This window comes from Mus caroli, unplaced genomic scaffold, assembly GCF_978045245.1.
Source record: "Mus caroli unplaced genomic scaffold, Mus_caroli_1 scaffold_2, whole genome shotgun sequence".
In the NCBI taxonomy this organism is placed as follows: Eukaryota; Metazoa; Chordata; class Mammalia; order Rodentia; family Muridae; genus Mus; species Mus caroli.
The window spans coordinates 94,576,697-94,604,387 of record NW_028227257.1 but is presented as its reverse complement, the minus strand read 5'-3'; the positions used below and the strand labels follow the sequence as shown (position 1 = coordinate 94,604,387).

The 27,691-nt window shown below is 36.9% G+C and overlaps 2 protein-coding genes across 2 annotated transcripts; one reads left to right on the top strand and one right to left on the bottom strand.

Annotated features, from left to right (window-relative positions):
- The first annotated feature begins 5,630 nt into the window (after window positions 1-5,630).
- Window positions 5,631-6,569, top strand: LOC110290193 (olfactory receptor 9G4-like). Its single transcript, XM_021156687.2, has one exon. The coding sequence runs from the start codon at window positions 5,631-5,633 to the stop codon at window positions 6,567-6,569; it is 939 nt and encodes a 312-aa protein (XP_021012346.1).
- A 19,831-nt stretch (window positions 6,570-26,400) lies between these two features.
- LOC110290288 (olfactory receptor 9G19-like) lies at window positions 26,401-27,330 on the bottom strand. The gene has a single exon (XM_021156814.1). The coding sequence runs from the start codon at window positions 27,328-27,330 to the stop codon at window positions 26,401-26,403; it is 930 nt and encodes a 309-aa protein (XP_021012473.1).
- Window positions 27,331-27,691: the final 361 nt, after the last annotated feature.

Sequence of the window (27,691 nt, the reverse complement as noted above, 5' to 3'; positions counted from 1 at the left end):
TACAAAAGTGCTACAGAAGACAGTATATTTTCTTTTCTAGTTTTTATTGCTTTACTGGCTGCAACTGAAAGATAAAAAGATTTTGTTGGCAATACATGAATCTTAATAAATACTTTTACTCAGAGTTACTGTGAAGTTCAAGTAACGAATCAAGAGTAGGTATAGAATAGTAATCTAGAAGAGAGAGAAAAGGAGACATATATAAGTAGAAGAAATAAAAGATTTATATCATAGACAGTGAGAATTCAAAACTCTATATCCCAAAGAGTCATGACAAAAATTTTTATTAGGTAAAATAATTATTTACAAAAATATTTTAAGAATTCTTCTTTCATTTTTGAGTATAATATATAATTAATTTAAAAGTTATAGAACATTCCACTTTGATAAATAAATTTCCTAATTTAACATTCTTTTGTCTATGAAATTGAAGTTTCACCAAAATAAAATCCTTCTGTTGGTCACCACATGAAATTGTTTTCTGAATACAAACAAACTGGCTGGCTTAAATAAGAAAAGTTCATCTTCTTATAGTTTTGGATGTTGTTACATTTGGTTTTATGTCAAAATGACATAAGCTTAGTCATTAAAATAGAGGAGATTGCTATAAGAAAATGCCCTCACCCAACTGGCCTGTCACTCCAATGTGAGCAGATGGTGGTGGATAATCAAGTATGTTGAGAAAGTCAAAGGGGACAAGTCAGTAAACAGCACTCGTTATGGTCTCTGCAACAGTTCCTGTTTCAAGGTTTTCCCTGAGTTTCTGTCATGGTTAGGCATTTAACTTCAAGTTATCAACAAGTTGCTGCTTATGTAATCCTTATTCAATAATATAGATAGCATAAGCTAGTGGGTTTCAGTCTGAAACCTCTATACATGAATATGTTGTGCCTTAATTATGTCTATTTTCTCTAGCTCTATTCTTTTTTTTTTGTTTGTTTGTTTGTTTGTTTGTTTGTTTTGTTTTTTCCATACAGGGTTTCTCTCTGTAGTCCTGGCTGTCCTGGAACTCACTTTGTAGACCAGCCTGGCCTTGAACTCAGAAATCCACCTGCCTCTGCCTCCCAAGTGCTGGGATTAAAGGCATGTGCCACCATGCCTGGCTCTAGATCTATTCTTGTCTTTTTCTCTGCTCCACTCCCTACCCTGTCTTTCTTTTAATGGGACAAAACAAGATTCCTGAAGACAAGGCAAAAGCCCTCATATGGAGACTGGACAAGGCAATCAGTAAAAGGAAAAACATTTCAAAGAGTTTCCCAATGTACACCAGTTTCCACTGTTAGGATTCCCATAAAACACCAAGATAATAGCCATAACATATATGCAGAAGACCTGGTGAGAACCCATGCAGGCCTGGGGCTTGCTGTTTCAGTCTGAGTCCATGTGAGGACTTCTTAGTTAATTTAATGGGCTATGTTTTCCTGGTGTCCTCCATTCCCTCTGACTCCTAGAGTTTTTCCTCCCTCATTTCTGTAGGGGCCCCAATAATTAAGGAGAGCCACCTAATGGAGATATTGAATTTATATTCTCTCTGACCAAATCCAATTTTCAGGGTTGCCCTTAGTGCTGCAACAGAACACCAGAAGATCCCACGCTATTTTCTGACGAGTTTTTTTTTTCAGGTTTTCCTTTGTTCTCACTTTATTCTCCCTACCCTTCCTGTGTCCCCTTTCCTTTTTCTACACTTTCTATTTTTCACCAATAGATCAGGGTTTCTTGATGGACAAGACAATATATTGTAGCCTGAAGATTAAGAAGAGCATAGGACAAAGAATAATATAGATTATGTTATAAGTCCAAGATAAGCTTAATTACCAAAATTTAAGTCTGTTTTCAGACATATTTAATGATGAAATTGAGGCAGCCATATATCAACTTTTAAAATGTGTTGCTGAATTCATCTTATCCTAATTAATTCAGTATCCTCAAATTCCAGATGGACTCTAATTAAGTCTTTGGAGACATAGGCACATATTCTTCTACTGCTAAGTTGGGAAAGTCTCAAAGGGATGTTAAGGAAATATGTATACTGAGTTCAGTGGACATAGGTCATGCATGAGAGAGTAGAGAAAATGTGTTACATCTAAGAATTTGTTCTTCTAACCAAAGGTAAGCATAAATAGTAAAGCTTAGCCAAGCAAGGTGGTTCCTCTGTGACTTTGGCTGCAATTAGAATAAGCACAGTCCATTTTGGTTGTAAATGGATTGGTTCTATATACACACATGCACACCTTTCTTTTCAGTCAGATCGTATTTGATAAGATGCATATTCCTAATCTACACCTTTAAATTTTTTCTGAGGCCATACCATGGATATTCTTATTTACTCAGGGGAAATTAAGAGGACAGAATCTGTGGTATTTTTGTGAATTTAGTTCTTGTTTTGAACTTTGCTTCCCAGACGTCCAAGGTATGAGGTTTTCATTTCTTGGTACTAATTTTAAAGTGCCAAAAAGTCATATTTTCACTGAATTTGAGGTACTCCTATGAAGAGAGCAGGGGAGGGATGCTATGGAGTAAGAGGTGTCTTAACAAAACTTATTCTTAATGCATTCCCTATGGGAAACATCTTCATAAGCCATAATTTGTAGAGGAAGACAGATCTTGATAGATTATTTAGAATTGGAGGCTTTAGTTTGATAACTTTTGATATTTTTTTCCTTATTGCTTCCAAAGCATGCTTTAGTTGACAACTGATTAGAAGTTCCTGGTAGGTTATAGACTTTGAAAATGAGCTTTTAGTTTTACTTTTATTCTGTCTTTCTAGTTATGAGATAATGCTGTATACTTGGAGAATCTAACAGCCTGTAGATTTTTTACTATCAATTGTGTGATTAGGAGTCAACAGCTGAGGAAATAGTTATATGATAGACCACCAATGGCTCATTTACTCACTATAGAAATACTTATTAAGTGCTGAACATTTGTTAGAAACTATCCTATGTAGTACATTATATTTGCAAGCATGATAGCAAAGAGTAAAACACGACAGTATCCTTTTACAGTCATTTCAAATGCTGTAGTAAATTGCTCCATTCATGCATTTAAATTTTTTAATGGTTTTCAAATTGCATGAAACATTATATTTAATGTGTCTTTAAACTTCTCTTAGAGATTTTTGGTGTTTGAAGATACAAAGTACAAGGATTTTAACTCTCTTGATGCCATCACATTAAAGATGAGACTCTTCTGTCAGTTAGCACTGTGATGTCAAAAATGCCCCCAATCATGTTTATATTCCCACAGCACCAAAGAGAAAGTGAAAACATGTGGTTTTAAAATAAATATTTTAAAATATTTTTAGTAATTAAAGAAGTTGATGTTAGCTAACGCATAGGCTCAGTGAGTGAGAGATGGGAAGACACAGCCATTCATTTTTTACCATTTGTAACGTCTTAATGTTTGGGAAATATTTTTGTTTTGTGAAAATAATTTTATTTTCATATCATGTATTCTGAAAAATTCTTCCCCTCCCTCATCACTTCCTAGATCCTCTCCACCTCTGTGCTCATCTGATTCCATACCTTATTTATCTCCTTCTTTAGAAAATAAACAGGCTGAAAATATGGGAGAATAATTAAAAAATTAAAATAAAACCAAAGTTTAAGTAGATAATTTCAGAAAATTAAATAAAATCAGAATTAAGCAAAACAAACAGACCAAAAGAAAAACAAAAGCAAAGAAAACCTACAGGAAACTCATAGTAGACAGACACACACCATAAAAACACAGAATCAGAAATAATAATAGATAAGTAAAAGACAAGTAAAGTGAAAAATGCTCCAACAAAGCATTATGAGACAAAAATATCTCCAAAAACATCCCAGCATTTATTTTACGGCGGCTATTTACTGCTGGGTCATGTTTATATTTTAATAATATTAAAATTATTTTCACAAAACATGGGTCCTTCGGTAAGTGTGGTTTGTATTACCAGTGAGGTGCCTTTGGAGAAAACTAAATTTTTTCCTTGCCTATTAGCCTGGAGATATATTTACTTTCTTTCTTTTTTATTATTAGGTATTTCCTTTATTTACATTTCAAACGTTATCCCCTCCACCTATTTCCCCTCCAAAATCCCCCTGTCCCATCCCTTCTCCCCCTGCGCACCAATCCATCCACTCCTGCTTTCATGTCCTGGCACTCCCTTACACTGGGGCATCAAACCTTCACAAGACCAAGAGCCCCTCTTCCCACTGATGTTTGACAAGGCCATCCTCTGCTACTTATACAGCTGGAGCCATGAGTCCCTCCGTGTGTACTCTCTGGTTGGTGGTTTAGTCCTTGGGAGCTCAGGAGGTACTGGTTAGTTCATATTGTTGTTCTTTCTAGGGGGCTGTAAATACCTTCAGGTCCTTTCTCTAGATCCTCCATTGTGGGACCCTGTGCTTAGTCCAATGGATGGCTGAGAGCATCCACCTCTGTATTTGTCAGGCACTGGCAGAGCTTCTCAGGAGACAGCTATATCAGGATCCTGTCAGCAAGCACTTGTTGGAATCCACAATAGTGTCTGGGTTTAGTAACTCTGTATGGGATGGATCCCCAGGTGGGACAGTCTCTGGATAGTCTTTCTTCAGTCTGTGCTCCACACTTTGTATCTCCTCCCATGGGTATTTTGTCCCCCCTTCTAAGAAGGATGGAAGTGTCCACACATTGATACTTTCAATCAAGGAAATTCTGAGTTACATTATGAACTAGGCTGCTCACTAGATCATCTTTATCACTTTAGACATCCAATTAAATCTGTGATTTCCTTTTATCAATTAATTCAACAGGTGTATCATGTCCCCTCATGGTAAGGATAAAAGTTGGAGGTAAGATTTATCGTCATAACTGGAACATAGTAATTAATAGTTTTTCTCTGTGTACTTATAGTTTGGAAGACTGCAATATACTGCTGCTCATAAAATATCATGAAAATTCCTAGCATATAAGATGTTTTTCATAGCTTATGGAAAGATTATTGAATATTTTAAATTTAATGGAAACTCTCTAGGTTCTTAGGTTATAACAGTACACAAGACAGAGAACTAAGAATAATATTCTAGAAAAGACAACAGATTTTTTTATTAAATTTAAAAGTTGTAATTTGTTTCATTCATGTATTTAAGTTTTTAATTAATAATGTATATATTTTATTGGATTATTCTTTTAAAATATGCTCACAACTATACCTAGTTGAATATTTTCTTGTGCATTTTTTAGTCAGTCTGACAACCAATCAAAACATCTTACATAAGGTTCATGAGCTTTCTGTATCTTGTAGTTTTGGTAATAGAATGGCTCTGAATTATGCAGTTCAGTAATGAAACTGAAAATCTTTAATTTAAAACTTGGGCTATTGCTTTAATTGCAGGAGTCTTTCATACTCATAGCAAAAACCCCACAATTCTTTGATCATCATGCCATTATTTAAAGGAGTAAATGTCTATAAACCTCCAGTCATTGTTGATTGATGGATACATTGCTTAAATATCTTAGTAGGCTATATTACTAATCTATGTTTTCACCACATCATGTTATTCAGGTCCAGTATTTGTTGATTGCTTATTTTTCTTAATCTCTTATGAGATTATCTCTAAACTGTGTCTTCCCTGCATCCTTCTACACTGGATTTCCCCTTTGTCAACATGGAAGTAGACAATCGTACGATCCTGACTGAATTTATTCTTCTGGGCTTCTCAGCAGACCCCCATTGGCAGCTGATTCTATTTGGAATATTTCTAACCATCTACTTGATGACCTTGTCAGGGAACATGACCTTGATTATTTTAATCCGCATCGATTCCAGGCTGCACACACCCATGTACTTTTTTATTGGAGGTCTATCTTTTTTGGACTTCTGGTATAATTCTGTATACATACCAAAAATCTTGGTCAACTGTGTTTCAGAGGATAAGCGTATTTCTTTGGCTGGTTGTGGGGCTCAGTTTTTCTTTTCCTGTGTAGCAGCCTACACTGAGTGCTACCTGCTGGCAGCCATGGCATATGATCGACATGCTGCAATTTGTAGCCCATTGCTCTATTCAAGCATCATGTCCACTTCTCTCTGTGCTGGCCTAGTGGGGGCCTCCTACGTGGGAGGGTTTTTGAATGCCATAGCCCATACTGCCAACACTTTCAGGCTAAGGTTCTGTGGTAAAAATATTATTGATCACTTTTTATGTGATGTGCTTCCATTGGTAAAAATGTCTTGTACAGACACCCGTGTCTATGTGAAAATTCTTTCCAGTATGGTGGGCTTCACTGTCCTCTCAAACATTCTTGTCATCCTAATTTCCTATCTCAACATCCTGCTGGCTATACTGAGGATCCGCTCAGCCTCAGGAAGACGAAAGGCTTTCTCCACCTGTGCCTCTCACCTGGTCTCTGTTACACTCTTCTATGGCTCCCTGCTCTTCATGTATTCAAGACCCAGTTCCAACTACTCCCTGGAGAGAGACAAAGTAGCTGCCATGTTCTATACCATCATCAATCCATTACTCAACCCTTTCATCTATAGCTTGAGAAACAAAGATGTCAAAGAAGCCTTTAAGAAGTTGATGCAGACTATAAAACAGCAAACCTGAAGATTGCATTTATACAATGGGGCTGTTCAAAACTCGCTTATAGACATGTTTGTTGCATTTCTCTCTTTAGTTTGAGTTAGAAGAATATACTCACAACCATGAAAGTCTTAATTGCATTCTTTTTAGCTATGATTAATATAGTCTTGCTATGTAAACCTTTCCAAATCCAAAATGATGGATTTTTCTTCGTAATATCCTTGTTTACTTGCAATACTAGCTTTAAAAAAGAATGCTTCTCCATTTTTGGTAGGGATGATACTGTGAAAAGAATGAAATAACAGAAGTTGAATTGTTTTCTACTACTTAGTTTGATTTTGAAATTTTGGGCATGAACTGTATCAAATATGGAAATGATAAAAGTGGTTAGATTGGTAAAAATTTGTTTACGATTTTATAAATTAGTTTTCTTACTAAGGTGTCTCTTACATTTCTTCCTATGAATATAATTAAACACAAAAATATATATGTGTACAACTTTTGTTTTCTGCACCTAGATATTAATAAAATGTTTTAAAGAAGTATTTTGAATTAAATAAAAATAAAAGGCTGGAGACATGGCTTATTGATTATAGCATATATTGCTCTTGCAGAAGACCAGAGGTCAGATCCAAATATCCACATTGAGTGGCTCATCATTGTCTGTAACTTAGACTACAGATGCATCTGATGTCTCTGGCCTCTAAGCACCTGAAAAGAAGTGCACATGCCCATATACAAACACAGACAATGTGTACATAATTAAAAGCAAAATAAATCTTCAAATAAATATTTAAAAATAAAATATTCTAAATCTAACATTAAAACACATTTTTATGCTAGTATTTTAACCTAAAAGAGTACATATATTGTCCTTATGATTTCCTTCAATATAAGTCCCATTGAAGTAAAATATTATAATTAATTGGAAAAGGCTTAAGTAAAATTATATTCAGATCTATTCTGGACCCCATGATTGTTTTCTTTCCTCAGGTATTTTATGTCAACTTTCAGTTCAGTATTTTTCATAATGTAGTGGCTTAGTTGATATTTTAGTTACCTTTGTAAGATTTTAATCAAAATATTAAAAATCCTGCACTTTGCAAATGAAGATAATACAACTCAATGTTGGAACTTCCCTATTGAAAAGAATGTTGGTGTTGTGAGAATGAGCTAATTATGTTATTAAGTTAATTTTCAATTTGTTATTTTAGAAGTGAAACATAACATCTTTTCACTTTTGTAATGGACCTTGATTCAGCTTCTTTAATTGTAAATTATTTCTAAATAGACTCAGTATATTACAATTCACATTGTAGTCTGACATAAAATGATAATGCAAATGATACATGTAATACCCTTATTTAATTTATTATCATAAAAAAAATTGAAAATATTCAGTTTTATTGCTGTATTTTTCTTTTATGAAAATAGATTATTTTCTGATAAGATATACATAATATATCCTCATTACATTACCCCTTCTATTTCTCCCTGTTTCTGACCACTTCCTCTTCCATCTAGATCCACTCATTTTCTGTATCTCCTTAAAAACAAAGCAAACAAGTGAAACACTCCAAACAACGAACAAACAAAACAAAACAAGAAAACAAGTTTCTAAGAGATACCAAAACAGGAAACAATAAAATATAATAAGATGAAACAAAAAGCATCACATTGAACTTAGACATGCCAAATGAACCAAAGGAAAAGAGCCTATGAGAACTCACAAGAATCAGAGACTTCTTGTGCACACATACAGGAGTCCCATAACAATACTGAACTGAAACCTATAGTATGTGCAGGGGATCTGGTGGAGACCATCATCTTTTCTTACTCTTACAGACTTTCTTCACCCTCTCTGGTTTTCCTTAACTTGAAGGGAAAGACTTGATGGAGACATCCCATTTACAGATGTGTGTTCCAAGCTCTCTCTCTCTCTCTCTCTCTCTCTCTCTCTCTCTCTCTCTCTCTCTCTCTCTGTGTGTGTGTGTCTCTCTCTGTCTCTCCATACTCTCTGCATGTTGTTCTCTGCATTTGTTTCCATTTGCTGCAGGAGTAAGCTTCTGTGTTGATAGCTGAATAAAGTAGTTATATATTAGTATAGCAGGATATCATTACGAATGATTCAATCATTACCTTTTTTTTTTAAAGATGAGTAGTATTTTCATAAAGTAGTCCATTAAGCCTAGCATTGATTTGAGCATAAAATAAAATATGTCTATTAAGACTTTGAATAGAAAAGTATGTGATTTCTTCTGTCCATACAAGTCAGCACTTTGCCTATTCTACATCAATGAAATGTGGATAATGTGGAAGTTTAAGTAAAAATGGCCCATATAAGCTCATGTATTTGAATGGTTAGCAATTATCAAGAGAATCTTTGATAAAATTAGAAGAATTAGAAGGTGTCTCCTTGTAGTAAGTATGGCCTTGTTTTAGGAAGTGTGTTACTGGGGAAGAACTTTGAGGTTTCAACAAAGCTTGTGCTAGGTCTAATTCCTCTCTCTCTCTCTCTCTCTCTCTCTCTCTCTCTCTCTCTCTCTCTCTCTCTCTCTCTCTCTCTCTCTCTGTCTCTCTCTCCCTCCCTCCCTTCCTTCTTCCCTCCACTTGTGGGACAGGATGTAACCCTTAGCTACGTCTCTAGCACCATGAATACTTGCCACCATGCCCACTGCCATTATGATAATGGGTTAAGTCTGAAATTGTAATGTAGACCCCCAATTAAAAGCTTTCTTTTATAAGAGTTGCCTTGTCTTGGTGTCGCTATACAGCAATAGAACAGTGACTACGATTGATGACACTCTCATGGGTATTTTGTCCACTTAAAACTGGAGTTTTTCAGGCTTCAATATATAAGCTAATACAATAAAAGCCCAAAGTTGTTGGCTCTCTCTCTCTCTCTCTCTCTCTCTCTCTCTCTCTCTCTCTCTCTCTCTCTCTCTCTCTCTCTCTCTTTCTAATGCATTTCATGATTCCCCAAGTACTTCTCTGAACTCTTTGATAGAGCCATGAAGATGATAGACCTGACCCTTATCTGGTGGGATCTTTACTCCAGGAATAAGTTACTCAAAAGTGTAACAACAACATGCATCTAAAAAACAGATGAATTCTCAGTTAATGCAACTGAGAAGATAATTTTGGATGGCAGGTGGAACAGAAATGAAGTATTAGATGAGGTAATTGAGTAGAAACAAGAAAATAAATAATCTCATTAAAAAAGGCCAAGCCTAGCCTTTTCTGATGTGAAGGGGAAAGGGTAGATGGGGAATGAGGTGAGAGGGAGGGGCTGGGAGGAGAGGAGAGAAGGAAAGCTTTGATCTGGATATAAAGTAAATAAATAACTTAATAAATAAAAAGAGGGTCAATCAACTAAATACAAAGCCTCTCAAAAACTACATAGAAATGGTCAACAGATAGATGAAAAATTGGTCAGTATCACTCTCAGGGAAATTACATTAAAATCACAAAAATATAATTATTACAGCTATTCAAACAGCCATTCTGAAGAAAGATGCATGGTAAGTTATACAGCCATCACAGGGAAATGGGGCTATTTCTATACTGTTGGAAGGACTCTAGATTGTTGTTTCATAATGTTCCTTTCATTTAAATATAATGAGCACTTTTGCTCTCTTCTCAGTGCTTGAGAAATAGAGTGAAATAAGCATAAGGCTGATGGACTAGAACTTCTTGTTCATTTATTTTTGCTTTCCTTCTATCTTTATTTTATTTTCTTTTTTGAGAAGTTCATACAAGTACCATATTTATATCATTTCTCATTTTTTTGTTCCTTCCAATTCCTGATATGTCTTCTCTACTTCTTATTAAATTTATGTTTTTGTTCTTTAATTATTATTGTTTTATATAAAAATTGTTTTATAAATATGTGTGTGTGCATTTTATATGAATATATACAACCTACTGAGTTAATTTAGTGATGTTCATATGTACACATATTTATAACTGATCTCTTGGGATTTAATAACCAATCTGTGGACTCTGGGGAAGACTGATTCATCCTCTCTCAGCAGCCATTGCACAGCTTATAGCCTTTTATATAGGGTTAGGTTCTTGTGAACTTCCCCCATCAACATTGGCATGTCTACTAATATTGTCATTTTCCCACGCTTATTCAGGAAGCCATTTTGAGAGCAGTTTAGCTGACATATACAGAAGACACTACCTTGTAGCACACATCTTTGTCTTCTAGCTCTTACCACATTTCTATTTCCTCTTCCACAATGTTCCCTGAGCCTTGGATGTTGGGTTTGTGCTGTAGGTTGTATCAGTTGGGGACAAAGTCATGATAAGTCATCCTTTGCCTTTTTATCAGTGTAATGGTATCTGTCTGCTACAAGAAGAAGCTCTTTTGGGGAGGGCCGAGAGCTACACTTACCTGTGAGTTTAAGGATAAGAATGTATAAAGCAGTTAGAAATTGTACTGGTTTAGGAAAGTGGCAGCAGTAGGTTCTCTTCTCTGGTCCTTCAGCAAACTACCTATAGGGAATGGGCTAGGTTTATAGTGCTAGGCAGGAATTCCCCACATTTCTGTGGCCTTGAGCTTCAAGTAGATGGCTGTTGGTTATCTCCAGAATGTAAGTGATATGATTGTACCTTTCAGGTGTGATGGTCATTGTTATGTTCATAAGTATCTTCTTTTAAAAATGCCACATATTGACAGGCTCAAAGAAGGATCCAGCTCAAGGGGAGGCCCCAAGGCCTGATACTATTACTAGGGCTATGCAGTGCTTACACAAAAGGACCTAGCATCACTGCCTTTAAAAAGACCCAACAAGCAGCTAAAAGAGTCAGAAGCAGATATTTACACCAAATCAATGGCCAGAAGCTGCTGGCCCTAGTGCTTAAGTTAGGGAAAAGCTGGAGGAAGCTGAGGAGGAGGTTGACCCTGTAGGAGGTCCAGCAGTCTCAATTAACCTGGACCCCTGAGATGTCTCAGACACAGCACCATCAAAAAGACAGCATACACTGAAAGACCCTCGTTTCTGGGAAGACCCTGGGATCAGCCAATGCCCCAATAACTTGAGAGAAAAAACTCTTCTCAAGGATAAAAGAACCTCTGGTGGAATCACCATGCCTGACCTAAAGCTTTACTACAGAGCAATTGTGATTAAAAAAAAATGCATGGTACTGGTATAGTGACAGACAAGTAGATCAATGGAATAGCATTGAAGACCCAGAAATGAACCCACACACCTATGGTCACTTGATCTTCTACAAGGGAGCTAAAACCATCCAGTGGAAGAAAGACAGCATTTTCAACAAATGGTTGTGGCACAACTGGTAGTTATCATGTAGAAGAATGCGAATTGATCCATTCCTATCTCCTTGTACTAAGGTCAAATCTAAGTGGATCAAGGAACTCCACATAAAACCAGAGACACTGAAATTTATAGAGGAGAAAGTGTGAAAAAGCCTCGAAGATATGGGCACAGGGGAAAAATTCCTGAATAGAACAGCAATGGCTTGTGCTGTAAGATAGAGAATTAACAAATGGGACCTCATGAAACTGCAAAGCTTCTGCAAGGCAAAAGAGAGAAACCATTCTTGATGCAATATCACATGAGGTTTATTTGGGTATCAGCATTCTGAGGCTGAGCTCGTAACCCACACAGGTGGAGATCTACCGTCAGCAGTTGCAGTTGAGGGTTTTTAAAGAGTAAACCACAAAGTGAGGGGGGGATAAGACCACAAAGAATGGGGAAGCTGAGTAAACATCATAAGAATGGGGATGACGAATTATAGCTTATTTCTCACAGAAAGGTTATAGGCTATCTTTGGCAAACATTCTTGGTCCCTTAGATAATGAGTCAGGCGCCTGGGTGGGTCACCCAGTGGTCATTGCTCTCTCAAGCTGATGGGAAAGAACAAAGAACTCCATGCTGGGCTTTGTTTCTAGGGGTCTAAGAAACACATTGAGTTGGGGTCTTACAACACCAGCTGATATGAGGCTTCCAACACATATACAGCAGATGACTGCCAGGTCTGGGTTCAGTCAGAGAAGATGCACCTAACCCTCAAGAGACTGGAGGCCCCAGTGAGTAGAGAGGTCTTGTGTGGTGTAAAGTGGGGCTGGGGACATCTTCCTGGAGAGGAAGAGGGGAGGATGTATGGAACAGTAAAAGGGTGGACTAGGATGGAGATAAAATGTGGAGTGTAAAAGAAAAAGATTAAATACAATTTTTAAAAAATGCCACATACTTTGAAATCTATTAAGTAGTTATAGAAAAACTGTCATGTTTTATATATATATATATAAATTTTATTTAATCTTTTTTTTAACACTTCAGATTTTATCCCCATCTCGGTCTACTCTCTGACTGTTCCACATCCCATATCTCCTCCCCACGAGGTCATAAATCATCTTGGGTAGCACATATGTTTTCAGTCTTTCTTGGAAACCAACCTTTGAGCAACAAAGGAAAGGACCTGCCTTGAACAGCTGTGTTCTGAATGACTTATCAGAACTAGAGAGTGTGGCAGCCTACAAGTGTATGCCAATCAGATAGTACACCATACCATTCTCTAAGCATATACCTTTGTTTTGTTTTGTTTTGTTTTGTTTTGTTTTGTTTTGTTTTGTTTTGTTTGTTTTTTGTTTTTCGAGACAGGGTTTCTCTGTGTAGTCCTGGCTGTCCTGGAACTCACTCTGTAGACCAGGCTGGCCTCGAACTCAGAAATCCACCTGCCTCTGCCTCCCGAGTGCTGGGACTAAAGGCGTGCGCCACCATGCCCGGCTTAGCATATACCTTTGAATTGTAGTAAGCATAAAGAATGTTTTGCCCAAAAAATATCAAATTGTCATCTTTTTATTTAGAAACAAGTGTGTGCTGCCTCAAACTGTGGCATAAGTAGGTACAGACTGAATGATAGAACAATTGTGTATCCTCCCCCAGCCTTGAACAGGCTGGCTCTGATCTGCTTTGCCACTGCCAGCTAGCCCACCTAGGGTGGAGTCTTCTGACCTAGATTAGGTCTATTGTTCTGCCACAACTTCTGGATTTCTCCAAGAAGCCACTACCTGCTGAGAGGCTGAACCATCTTCCTGAGGCCATCCTGACTAAGCAACAGCCTGGAGATAAAGCAACAAGAGCCTGGCGTGGTGGGGGATGGGCTTTCCCCTTTTTAAAGTTCAGACTCAAAAAGTAAACTTTGGGCTTTGATCAGTACTTGTCTTGGTCTCTTTCTTCTCTCTTTGTCTCTCTTATACAACCCCAGCCTGCCTTTCAGGAACCTAGTTTATATAGCTGCTGGCGGCTACCTAATAGGATGGTTATGTGATTCATACACACACACACACACACACTTGCCTCCAAGCAAAAAACTTGCCAAATGTGAAATGAAGCAACAGGACATTTTTAAAAAAACTGCCAAATTTAGATGTTGGTAAGTTTTAAAATAGTCAAATATAACAGAAAAATGCCACTAAGTTTTAGGTTTCTCTAAGTAATGTGGAATTGAAAGAAGTTTAAATATTCCTGAGAATTTTATTTTCTCACAGATCTAATATTTCTTCATTGCACAAGTAGCACAAGGAAGTGCTACTTGATTCTGCTCTCAGTGTGAGATAATACAATATGACTGTTTTTTTTTTTTTAGACATTCCTGATGTTTACTTGATGTAGTCTTATATATATCTTCCATCATATAATTTTCTATAAATTATGTTAAATACATTTATCTCTAGTAGCTGGAAATATTCTTCCTGTTACCTTTTTGGCATACTAGCCCTTTCTGGGGTAATTTGTGATCCACCTGCCAGCTGCACGGTTAAGTTAGTGTTCTTCATCAAACCTTGAAGCAACCAAAACTAAACACTTGGGGAATCACATTTTATAGGATTTTTAAATTTTTTAAATGCTCATTTTTTTATCTAGTTCCTCTCCTCCTAGATATCTACTATTATACCTTATAATTTCCATGAGTGGTTTCTCTGTATTTTTTAAACAAAAATATTTTTTCAATTCACTCACCCAGCAGCCACTCCTTATATATCATCTATGTGAAGACATTAAAATATGTATCTAATAAATTTATCCAACACTGGTACTGTAGTAACTTTTAAGAGAGACACTGGTTTCTTACTTTCTGCAGGAGATAAACTGGAAGTCCTTTAGATACATATAAGCTCAATTTAATTGTTTCTAGAGTTCAGGGTTAGGGTCTGTGGCCTAGATAACCCTAAGCCATATTAGCCAACATGTCCAAAATAAGTCAATGAAAAGCCAAAAGGAGTGGTGAATGGGTGGAGGAGCACCTTCATAGAGGCAAAGAAGAGACAAAAAGAAGGGATGAGATTGGTTTGTGGAGGGGTAAACAGGAATGGGGATGTCATTTGAAATGTAACTGAATAAAATGATTAATAAAAAAAAGGAGAGCCGGAGGACAGTGATCCGCCCTGCAGGGAGCGCCATCTTGGCTCCAGGGCTCCGCCGAACTTAGTCTGCACAGGTGAGAGTGAGGACCACAGAGGCAGACAGCTTCTGGGACAGGCTGGAGCCACAGAGCCGCTGAGGCAGCACCCTTTTGGGGCCGCAGACATCCGGCACCCTCCCAGCTGGAAGACAGTGGTCTGCCCTGCACAGGAGCCCTCTGCCTCAGGAGCAGGGAGCACATCTTGGATCCAGAACTCCACCGAACTTAGGAACTTAGTCTGCACAGCTGAGAGTGTGCACCACAGAAGCTGACAGCTTCTGTGACCTGCCAAAGCAACACAGCATCTGGGAAAGGTCCTGTTTTGGGCCTTCTTCTTCGGCCAGGAGGAGGTCCAAATGCCAGATATCTGTACACCTTCCCTTTAAGAGGAAAGCTTGACAGCAGGGAGTGCTCTAACCACTGAAACTCAGAGGAGAGAGGCTGTCTCCCAGGTCTGCTGACAGACGATACTCAGAATCACCAGAAGAACAACCTCTGAACAGAGACAACTATAACAACTCCAGAGATTACCAGATGGCAAGAGGTAAACGTAAGAATCTTACTAACAGAAACCAAGACCACTCACCATCATCAGGACCCAGCACTCCCACTTTGCCCAGTCCAGGGCACCACAACACACCTTAAAAGCTAGACCTGGATTTAAAAGCATATCTCATGATGATGGTAGAGGACATCAAGAAGGACTTTAAAGAACTACAGGAGAACATGGCTAAAGAGTTACAAGTCCTTAAAGAAAAACAGGAAAACACAACCAAACTGGTAGAAGTCCTTAAAGAGAAACAGGAAAACACATCCAATCAGATGATGGAAATGAACAAAACCATACTAGACATAAAAAGGGAAGTAGACACAATAAAGAAAACCCAAAATGAGGCAACACTGGAGATAGAAACCCTAGGAAAGAAATCTGGAACCATAGATGCAAGCATCAGCAACAGAATACAAGAGATGGACGAGAGAATCTCAGGTGCAGAAGATTCCATAGAGAACATCGGCACAACAATCAAGGAAAATGGAAAATGCAAAAAGATCCTAACTCAAAACATCCAGGAAATACAGGACACAATGAGAAGACCAAACCTACAGATAATAGGAGTGGATGAGAATGAAGATTTTCAACTCAAAGGACCAGCAAACATCTTCACAAAATTATAGAAGAAAACTTCCCAAATCTAAAGAAAGAGATGCCCATGAACATACAAGAAGCCTACAGAACTCCAAATAGGCTGGACCAGAAAAGAAATACCTCCCGACACATAATAATCAGAACAACAAATGCACTAAATAAAGACAGAATACTAAAAGCAGTAAGAGAAAAAGGCCAAGTAACATATAAAGGCAAGCCTATCAGAATTACACCAGATTTTTCACCAGAGATTATGAAAGCCAGAAGATCCTGGACAGATGTTATACAGGCACTAAAAGAACACAAATTCCAGCCCAGGCTACTATACCCAGCCAAACTCTCAATTAACATAGATGGAGAAACCAAAGAATTCCACGACAAAACCAAATTCACACATTATCTCTCCACGAATCCAGCCCTTCAAAGGATAATAACAGAAAAAAACCAATACAAGGACAGAACCACACCCTAGAAACAACAAGAAGGTAATCCCTCAACAAACCTAAAAGAAGACAGCCACAAGAACAGAATGCCAACTTTAACAACAAAAATAACAGGAAACAACAATTACTTTTCCTTAATATCTCTTAATATCAATGGACTCAACTCCCCAATAAAAAGACATAGACTAACAAACTGGCTACACAAACAAGACCCAAAATTTTGCTGCTTACAGGAAACTCATCTCAGAGAAAAAGATAGACACTACCTCAGAATGAAAGGCTGGAAAACAATTTTCCAAGCAAATGGTATGAAGAAACAAGCTGGAGTAGCCATTCTAATATCTGATAAAATTGACTTCCAACCCAAAGTCATCAAAAAAGACAGGGAGGGGCACTTCATACCCATCAAAGGTAAAATCCTCCAAGAGGAACTATCAATCCTGAATATCTATGCTCCAAATAAAAAGGCAGCCTCATTCATTAAAAAAACTTTAATAAATCTCAAAGCACACATTGCACCTCATACAATAATAGTGGTAGACTTCAACACACCACTTTCACCAATGGACAGATCATGGAAACAGGAACTAAACAGGGACACAGTGAAATTAACAGAAGTTATGGATCAAATGGATCTGGCAGATATCTACAGAACATTTTGCCCTAAAACAAAAGGATATACCTTCTTCTCAGCACCTCATGGTACCTTCTCCAAAATTGACCATGTAATTGCTCACAAAACAGGCCTCAACAGATACAAAAATATTGAACTTTTCCCATGCATCCTATCAGATCACCATGGACTAAGGCTGATCTTCAATAACAAAATCAATAATAGAAAGCCAACATTCACGTGGAAACTGAACAACACTCTTCTCAATGATACCTTGGTCAAGGAAGGAATAAAGAAAGAAATTAAGGACTTTTTAGAGTTCAATGAAAATGAAGCCACAACATACCCAAACTTATGGGAAGCAATGAAAGCATTTCTAAGAGGAAAACTCATAGCTCTGAGGGCCTCCAAAAAGAAACTAGAAAGAGCACACATTAGCAGCTTGACAACACACCTAAAAGCACTAGAACAAAAGGAAGCAAATTCACCCAAGAGGAGTAGATGGCACGAAATAATCAAACTCAGGGGCGAAATCAATCAAGTGGAAACAAGAAGAACTATTCAAAGAATCAACCAATCAAGGAGCTGGTTCTTTGAGAAAATCAACAAGATAGATAAACCCTTAGCCAGACTCACTAGAGGGCACAGGGAAAGCATTATAATTAACAAAATCAGAAATGAAAAAGGAGACATAACAACAGATCCTGAAGACATCCAAAACACCATCAGATCCTTCTACCAAAGGCTATACTCAACAAAACTGGAGAACCTGGATGAAATGGAGAAGTTCCTAGACAGATACCAGGTACCAAAGTTGACCCAAGATCAGGTTAATCTTCTAAACAGCCCTATATCCCCCAAAGAAACAGAAGCAGTCATTAATAGTCTCCCAACCAAAAAAAGCCCAGAACCAGATGGGTTTAGTGCAGAGTTCTATCAGACCTTCAAAGAAGATCTATTCCCAGTTCTTCACAAACTATTCCACAAAATAGAAACAGAAGGTACTCTACCCAACTCATTCTATCATGCCACAATTACTCTGATACCTAAACCACAAAAAGACCCAAAAAAGATAGAAAACTTCAGACCAATATCCCTTATGAATATTGATGCAAAAATCCTCAATAAAGTTCTTGCTAACCGAATCCAAGAACATATCAAAACAATCATCCATCCTGACCAAGTAGGTTTCATCCCAGGGATGCAGGGATGGTTCAATATACGGAAATCCATCAACGTAATCCAGTATATAAACAAACTCAAAGACAAAAACCACATGGTCATCTCGTTAGATTTGGAAAAAGCCTTTGACAAGATCCTACACCCATTCATGATAAAAGTCTTGGAAAGATCAGGAATTCAAGGCCCATACCTAAACATGATAAAAGCAATCTACAGCAAACCAGTAGCCAACATCAAAGTAAATGCTGAGAAGCTTGAAGCAATCCCTCTAAAATCAGGGACTAGACAAGGCTGTCCATTTTCTCCATACCTATTCAACATAGTACTTGAAGTCCTAGCCAGAGCAATTCGACAACAAAAGGAAATCAAAGGGATACAAATTGGAAAAGATGAAGTCAAAATATCACTTTTTGCAGATGATATGATAGTATATATAAGTGACCCTAAAAATTCCACCAGAGAACTCCTAAACCTGATAAACAGCTTCGGTGAAGTAGCTGGATATAAAATTAACTCAAACAAATCAATAGCCTTTCTCTACACAAAGAATAAACAGGCTGAGAAAGAAATTAGGGAAACAACACCCTTCTCAATAGTCACAAATAATATAAAATATCTTGGCGTGACTCTAACTAAGGAAGTGAAAGATCTGTATAATAAAAACTTCAAGTCTCTGAAGAAAGAAATTCTAGAAGATCTCAGAAGATGGAAAGATCTCCCATGCTCATGGATTGGCAGGATCAACATTTTAAAAATGGCTATCTTGCCAAAAGCAATCTACAGATTCAATGCAATCCCCATCAAAATTCCAACTCAATTCTTCAACGAATTAGAAAGTGCAATCTGCAAATTCATCTGGAATAACAAAAAACCTAGTATAGCAGAAACTTTTCTCAAGGATAAAAGAACCTCTGGTGGAATCATCATGCCAGACCTAAAGCTTTACTACAGAGCAATTGTGATAAAAACTGGGTGGTACTGGTATAGTGACAGACAAATAGACCAATGGAATAGAATTGAAGACCCAGAAATGAATCCACACACCTATGGTCACTTGATCTTCGACAAGGGACCTAAAACCATCCACTGGAAGAAAGACAGCATTTTCAATAAATGGTGCTGGCACAACTGTTTGTCATCATGTAGAAGAATGCGAATCGATCCATTCCTATCTCCTTGTACTAAGGTCAAGTCTAATGGATCATGGAACTTCACATAAAACCAGAGACACTGAAACTTATAGAGGAGAAAGTGGGGAAAAGCCTTGAAGATATGGACACAGGGGAAAAATTCTTGAATAGAACAGCAATGGCTTGTGCTGTAAGATCGAGAATTGACAAGTGGGACCTCATGAAACTGCAAAGCTTCTGCAAGGCAAAAGACACCATCAATAAGACAAAAAAACCACCAACAGATTGGGAAAGGATCTTTACCTATCCTAAATCAGATAAGGGTCTAATATCCAATATATATAAGGAACTCAAGAAGGTGGACTCCAGAAAGTCAAATAACCCCATTAAAAAATGGGGCTCAAAACTGAACAAAGAATTCTCACCTGAAGAATCACAAATGGCAGAGAAGCACCTGAAAAAATGTTCAACATCCTTAATCATCAGGGAAATGCAAATCAAAGCAACCCTGAGATTCCACCTCACAGCAGTCAGAATGGCTAAGATCAAAAATTCAGGTGACAACACATGCTGGCGAGGATGTGGAGAAAGAGGAACACTCCTCCATTGTTGGTGGGTTGCAAGCTTGTACAACCACTCTGGAAATCAGTCTGGCGGTTCCTCAGAAAATTGGACATAGTACTACTGGAGGATCCAGCAATACCTCTCCTGGGCATATATCCAGAAGATGTCCCAACCGGTATGAAGGACACATGTTCCACTATGTTCATAGCAGCCCTATTTATAATAGCCAGAAGCTGGAAAGAACCCAGATGTCCCTCAAGAGAGGAATGGATACAGAAATTATGGTACATATACACAATGGAGTACTACTCAGCTATTAAAAAGAATGAATTTATGAAATTCCTAGCCAAATGGATGGACCTGGAGGGCATCATCTTGAGTGAGGTAACACAATCACAAAGGAACTCACACAATATGTATTCACTGATAAGTGGATATTAGCCCAAAACTTAGGATACCCAAGATATAAGATACAATTTGCTAAACGCATGAAACTCAAGAAGAATGAAGACCAAAATGTGGACACTGTGCCCCTTCTTAGAATTGGGAACAAAACACCCATGGAAGGAGTTACAGAGACAAAGTTTGGAGCTGTGATGAAAGGATGGACCATCTAGAGACTGCCGTATCCAGGGATCCATCCCATAATCAGCTTCTAATCATGGACACCATTGCATACACTAGCAAGATTTTGCTGAAAGGACCCAAATATTGCTGTCTCTTGTGAGACTATGCAGGGGCCTAGCAAACACAGGAGTGGATGCTCACAGTCAGCTATTGGATGTATCACAGGGCTCCCAATGGAGAAGCTAGAGAAAGTACCCAAGGAGCTAAAGGGATCTGCAACCCTATAGTTGGAACAACATGATAAATTAACCAGTACCCCGGAGCTCTTGTCTCTAGCTGCATATGTATCGAAAGATGGCCTAGTTGGCCATCACTGGAAAGAGAGGCCCATTGGACTTGCAAACTTTATATGCCCCAATATAGGGGAATGCCAGGGCCAAAAGAATGGGAATGGGTGGGTAGGGAAGTGGGGAGCGCTATGGGGGACTTTTGAGATAGCATTGGAAATGTAATTGAGGAAAATATGTAATAAAAAATATTAAAAATTAAAACAAAAAAAAAAAAAGGAAAGAAGCCAGGCGGTGGTGCATGCCTTTTATCACAGCACTTGTGGGGTAGAGGCAGGCGGATTTCTGAGTTCAAGGCCTGCCTGGTCTACAAAGTGAGTTCCAGGACAGCCAGGGCTGTCCCGAGACAGAGAAACCCTGTCTCAGAAAAAAAAAAAAAAAAAAAAAAAAAAAACAGATAAAAGAAAGATTGATTCAACATAGACACCTAGAGTAGAGGGACAATGTAATCTAGTCAATTCTTGAGTCCATCTTTGTGCTCCTAACATGAGGTAAGTTTTCTTAGAGGCCAGAGTTACATGCGTCTAAGTGGTCAAGATTCTGTTCTGTCTAATTCTCTGGAATTTATTCTCCTCTTGCAAGATGGTCAGATAATTTGTTGGCACTATGGGAGTTCCTTCTATGGCTGGCTTCAGGATTTAATGAAAGCCCTATAGAAAATTTCAAATCTTTGAGGTGCTTTGTTTTACAGTCTGAGAAGCAAACACAGAGATATATCTCCTTTTATATTATTCTTATTGTTTCTAAACATGTCAGCCTTAATTGCATTTATATCAGGGAATAGAGAAAGTCACCTTGTGCCTTCATACTGTATAGTTATACAAGGACCCTCCTTGGAGCTCATGCAACCACAGAAGGAAAGGGGATATAACTGAGAAACTTGCTACAATGTCACAAATGCTGAAGCGGCATGTGAAATGTCCAAATCATTAAGGTCTTCTTTAAGGAATCTACAAGGATGTATATACTAATTATGCAAAGAAATGAACTAAATATTTTTCAGGAAAAATGCTCATATGTGAAATATCAGCAGAGGATTTGTTATCTTGTCCTAGAAAAACTTCACTATCATCCAAGAGAGCACACACAGAAAAACATCCTCTATCCAAGCATAATTAGAATGGAGAAATGACTAATGTAAAGCAAGAAACAAAAACCATCATGGAGATCATTATGATGAACTGGGGTCACATATTCAGTGATACAATTCAGAGCTACTCAGGCCTAGGGCAATGGACACAATGGCACAAGGGAAATACAGAAATAAGGGACAAGTAAACTATTCTTTTTTGTTGATGTTGTTAATCTTCAATGTATAAGTGATGTTCATATCACCATGTAGATTTATTAAGTGTTTGTAGAGATGAGACCTGAGCTGTTTCTACTTCTGTAGATGAAACCAAATGAGTGGGAAAGCAAGCAAAAGACAGGCATTGTGTGAAAGAGAAATATATATTTTTAATATGACTGTGTTATAAAATAGTCAATACCTCTTCTTCTTACCCTCAGACATTTATAGCAACTTGAGGGTGGGTCAAAGTCCCTAATAGCACTCCTAGTTACTTCTTTCTTCTATAGAATCTGTTATAAATACTCTGCTTTCTGTGGTGAAGAGTCCCATTACACTTCTTGTTAGTTTTTATGATGACTTTGGTGTATGTGTGTGTGTGTGTGTGTGTGTGTGTGTGTGTGTGTGTGTGTGTGTGTGTATGAGCATACATGCATACATGTGTGCCTGTGCACTTATGTGCATTCATGTGTGCTATTACCTGGTACATCCCTACTCATGTTAGGTGATTTAAATGAAGAGAAAATGTAGAACACTTGGTGATCCTCATACCTCTTCACAAGATAATCAAATCATTTCTTGCATTGTACATCAAAGGAATCACAGACCCAGTATACAGAAAACCTAGGCTTGAACACTGAGTGCAAAGGACAATACGAACTTGTTTAAAGAATGTTTTATTGTGAAAAATGGAAGTACAGAGCAATGGCATTTCCTTAAAGGAGGAAAGGAAAAAGAGAAAATTAATGATAGTACAATATCAATAGTGAAATAATAAATAGAATAATTTCATGTACTAAAATACACAGGGTTTGTCTGATTAAGAAGAGGCCAGCCTGGTTTACAGAGTGAGTTCCAGGACAGCCAGGACTACATAGAGAAATCCTGTCTCAAAAACAAAACAAAACAAAACAACCAACAAAACAAAACAAAACAAAACAAAAACAAAAAACAAAACAAAACAAAACAAAACAAAACAAAAACAAAACCAACCAAACAAAAAGAATAAATTAATGAAAAGAGACTACAGGTTTGAAAGATAGCAAGAAGGGTTAAATAGGAGTGTTTGTAGGTAGAAGAGGGAAGATGAAAGATATTAGTATACTATAATCTCAAAAAAATCAAAGAAATGACTTTAAAAGGAATAACTGGAGGTTTATTAACATGACAATTCTGTTGGTCTTTGGATTGGAAAAACAAGGGGCCTTAGACTGCTGGGCACTTTTTCAAAAGCTTTACATTGTTGCTTCTTTTTGTGTAGTGACTCAGACTGTCAAAGGTAAGAGGGCATAATTTAGAAGATTGAGGGAAGCACTAAAAGCTTTTAGTGTATGCTTATAATCTGAGTCCTAATTGTATTATGTTTATATTCATAATTTTTTAAAAATCCATTCAATGATAACAAGGGAGCTCCCTCCATTCTATTTCTCTGGTCCATAGTAGCCAGCTTTGCCAGCTGGGGAGTCATTTTATTGGTTTGGATCCTCAGATTTTCATGGAGTTTTGGTATTATTCTCTGACAACACAGTTTAATCAGAATGGATATTACTTATAACAAATATATCAATCTTCAGAACATTGCATGATTTTAAATAAATAGATAGAAAGACATATCAAATGGAAAGAAAGATAACAAATGTTTAAATTTTGATGCATCCACCGTTCTCTGAGAATCTGATTTATAACAAGTGGATAAATAAAAGACTACTAGGTCTTCTTTCAAAGTAAATAATTTTTGCTGTTATCAAATCTTATATTCTTAAATTTTGTATACTGTTCCTTTTATGTTCTCTAAATGTTTCTGAACTGTAAGTCATAAGAATACTGTGTCTATGATGGTTTTCCTCACTGTGTATGTATCTTAGGCATACCATAATACCCTGTTCCATACATAGTAATAAAATACTACTACATAAATATTTGAAGGAGGTTATGTAATTAACTAATTAATAAGCAAATTCATAAGTTTTTATGAAATGGCTTCATTAAGAAGGAAGGACATAGAACAGAGTATATACATCACCTCTCCATATGTGAATGTTATACGTATTTTGTATGCATATAACTATAAACAAGTTAATGTTCCTTAGGAAAGGAAATGAAGTGAGAGCTAGGTTTAGTGCTCACAGTTTTCACTGACTGCCTCTTACCAAACTCTAAGGAATATTATTACCCAGTCCTAATTTCAGAAATAGTCCAGAGAATATTTGGCAAGGCAAATTTTAAATGAGGTAACCAGTAAGTTGAAGACCCAAATAGAAAGGAGAATTAGTCCATGCCTAACAGGGCAAATGAGGAGAAATTGGGGGTCAGTGCTCTGAACTTCCTGTGCAGCACAAGATGCTCTAGGACTTTAGCAACTTCAATGGTATAAATTGTCACTCTTCGTATGTACATGTTCACCACACACAGATATCATTCTGGTTTTATTAAAATCCAAATGAATACTCATTTTTAGTAGAATGTTTAAGTTCAAGAGACTCATGACATAGTAATTCTTCCCAAAATTTTGTGTCATTTTAAAATATTTATTGGATTAAACATTTTACAAGTGAATTCAATTATAATATAAGATGCAAAGTTGAATGAATAATACATGAGTTGAACCATGGTAATAGCAGTAGACATATTAAAGTTGAAGATGGGAAGCTCATGAGGCCTTAACTCTACACAAAGAACAATGGGCAACTGAGAAATGGAGTGAGCAAAAGAAGTCATTTTCTCCAGGAATACGAGCACACCAATTATTTATACAATATGAAATGGTCAATTCTGAAAAGACACACACACACACAGATAGGTTAGGTAGGTAGATAGATAGATAGATAGATAGATAGATAGATAGATAGATAGATAGATAGATAGATAGTATACAGATACAATATACAGATTGAGCAGTTAGATATTTAGAAATACATATTTATATGTATGCTTTTAACTATTAATGAAAAAACAAGATCATAAATTTGTAAGAGAGCAATGAGGGAGTACAAGGGAGACTATAGAGGGAGAAAAGAGGAGGGGGAAAGTGATATAAATATACTGTAATCATGTCGTTACAACAGTTTATAGGCTAACATGAAAATTTCTAATGAAATACATTACTATATACAATGAATATAAACCAATGAATATGTAAAGAAAATAACAAATTCTAAAAATTAACACACTGAATTTACTAAGATTTATGTTTGAATATATAGCTAATGAAATCTAGCTACATTAAGAATTTAAACGTTGTCACTTGAAAAAGACAAATTTCCTGAAAAGTTTATACTAACATTTTAAATTAGTATAAAATATTCACCTGAATACTTTATGGTTATCCACATTTCTTATAGAGTGTGAAGATCAGTATAGTCTTAGATTTGCTCTAAATAGTCAGTGCTACTCACATTTTGACTGTACTTATCTTTCAATTTTCTTAGCTTGTGCTAGATGATCCTGGAGCCAATACTACCTTTCCATGAAGGGAGTAAATGAACATATACTTTGCTCAGCCATGCTTACATTATCTAAATATTTTCTGATCCTTATTAGAGAAGGGATTTTGTTTATTTCCTGTCAAATGATTAGAATCAAGTTTCTGTACATAGTGGATTGTGAACTATTGACCCCAAAGTAGTGGACTGGGTATGTATTTCTGATACAAATAAATTTTAAGAATACTTGCTATAATATTTTTATAATAATTTTAGATTTGGAACATGTTTACCTTTAAAATGGTATATATTTTTAGTTTCACTCATGTAGTTACATAAAAAAATAATTGACACACTTTGGTTTATGGGGAATGGAGTAAAATAAACTTAACAGATATTCTCATTCAAAATCAATAATTGTGTACATATTGTCTTCATATACTAATCAACCAGATTTTCTGCTACAATAGTGAGCTGTGACTCATCAGAGCTAGACAATCAATTGTCGATTTGGAGTTTTCTTTGTAATATAAAGTAATGGACATAACACAAGCCTGTACATGTTAAGTATTACCACATACATTAACCTACTTACTATAGTAGATCTCCTGAAGTGTCATGTGGTGTGGTGGAAATAATTTTATTTATATTTTTGGGGAGATGAACAGCAGCCTTATATCCTTACATGCATAAGCAATTTGCATGCTCTGTGTTTCTCACAAAGGAATGATCTTAAAAAGTTTATTCATAGCCTCTTTCACATCCTTATTCCTCAGGCTGTAGATGAAGGGATTCAACATGGGGAAAACTACTGTGTAAAATGTTGAAACAACTTTGTCTGAATCTAAAGAATATCTGGTACGGGGACGAGAGTAGATGTAGAGAATGGAGCCATAGTACAAAGTCACAGAGATGAGGTGGGAGGAACAGGTAGAGAAGGCCTTCATGCGACCCTGGGTGGAACGGATTCTCAAGATAGTGGCAATTATGAAAATATAGGAGGCCAGGATTAGAGCAATGGGTATCATTACATTGGAGGTCAGTAGGAAGTACATCAGGGCCTGGTATCCTTCCTTGCCACCACAAGCCAGATTCACCAAAGGAAGCAAGTCACAAAAAAAGTCATCAATGACATTGTCATTACAGAAATCAAAGGTAAAAGTTTTCTTGGTGATGATGGAAGAGTTAATAAAGCCACCCATATAAGACGCTGCTACAAAAAATGCACATAATTTCATAGAAATGGCCTGAGAATAAATCAGTGGCTTTGAGATGGCCACATAGCGGTCATAAGCCATAGCAGCCAGCAGGTAACACTCACTGTAGTCCAGTCCCGCAGAGAAGAAGAACTGAGCCACACAGCTAGCAAAGGATATGCTCTTATTTTCAGAGATACATATGGCTAAGATCTTTGGAGTATAGACATTAGACAACCAGAGATCCAGAAAAGACAGATTTCCGATGAAGAAATACATGGGTGTGTGGAGCCTGGAGTCATTGCAGATCAACACGATAAGAGTAATGTTTCCTAACACACTCAATGTGTACATAATGAGAAACATCACAAACAGGACCAATTGTGTGGTAGGGTCAGAGGTGAATCCCAAGAGGATGAACTCAGATACTGTGTGGTTGCCTCTCTCCATGGTTGTAAAGACTCTTACCTTAGAAGACAAAACAGAGAATTGTTTTCCAATGATTGCGCTGAAAAAAATATTAAATCGGTAAATCAGACATTCTCCTGGTAATCATGAAAGTCTCACATGCAACACTTCAAAGATTCATTTAGAAATAAATTTTATTTAGTAGCCAAATAAAATTTCTGGCAAATGTTTTTCATCTGTATTATCATTATATTAATAACTAGAGAGGTATATTACATTCATCTCTTTTATTCTTATTATTAAATCAGTCCTAATAACCAGACTTAATTCTGAGTAAAATATACAAAGACATGTGTTGATGTACCATGGGAGCTGTCAGAAGCTTACTTCACTACAAATTCAG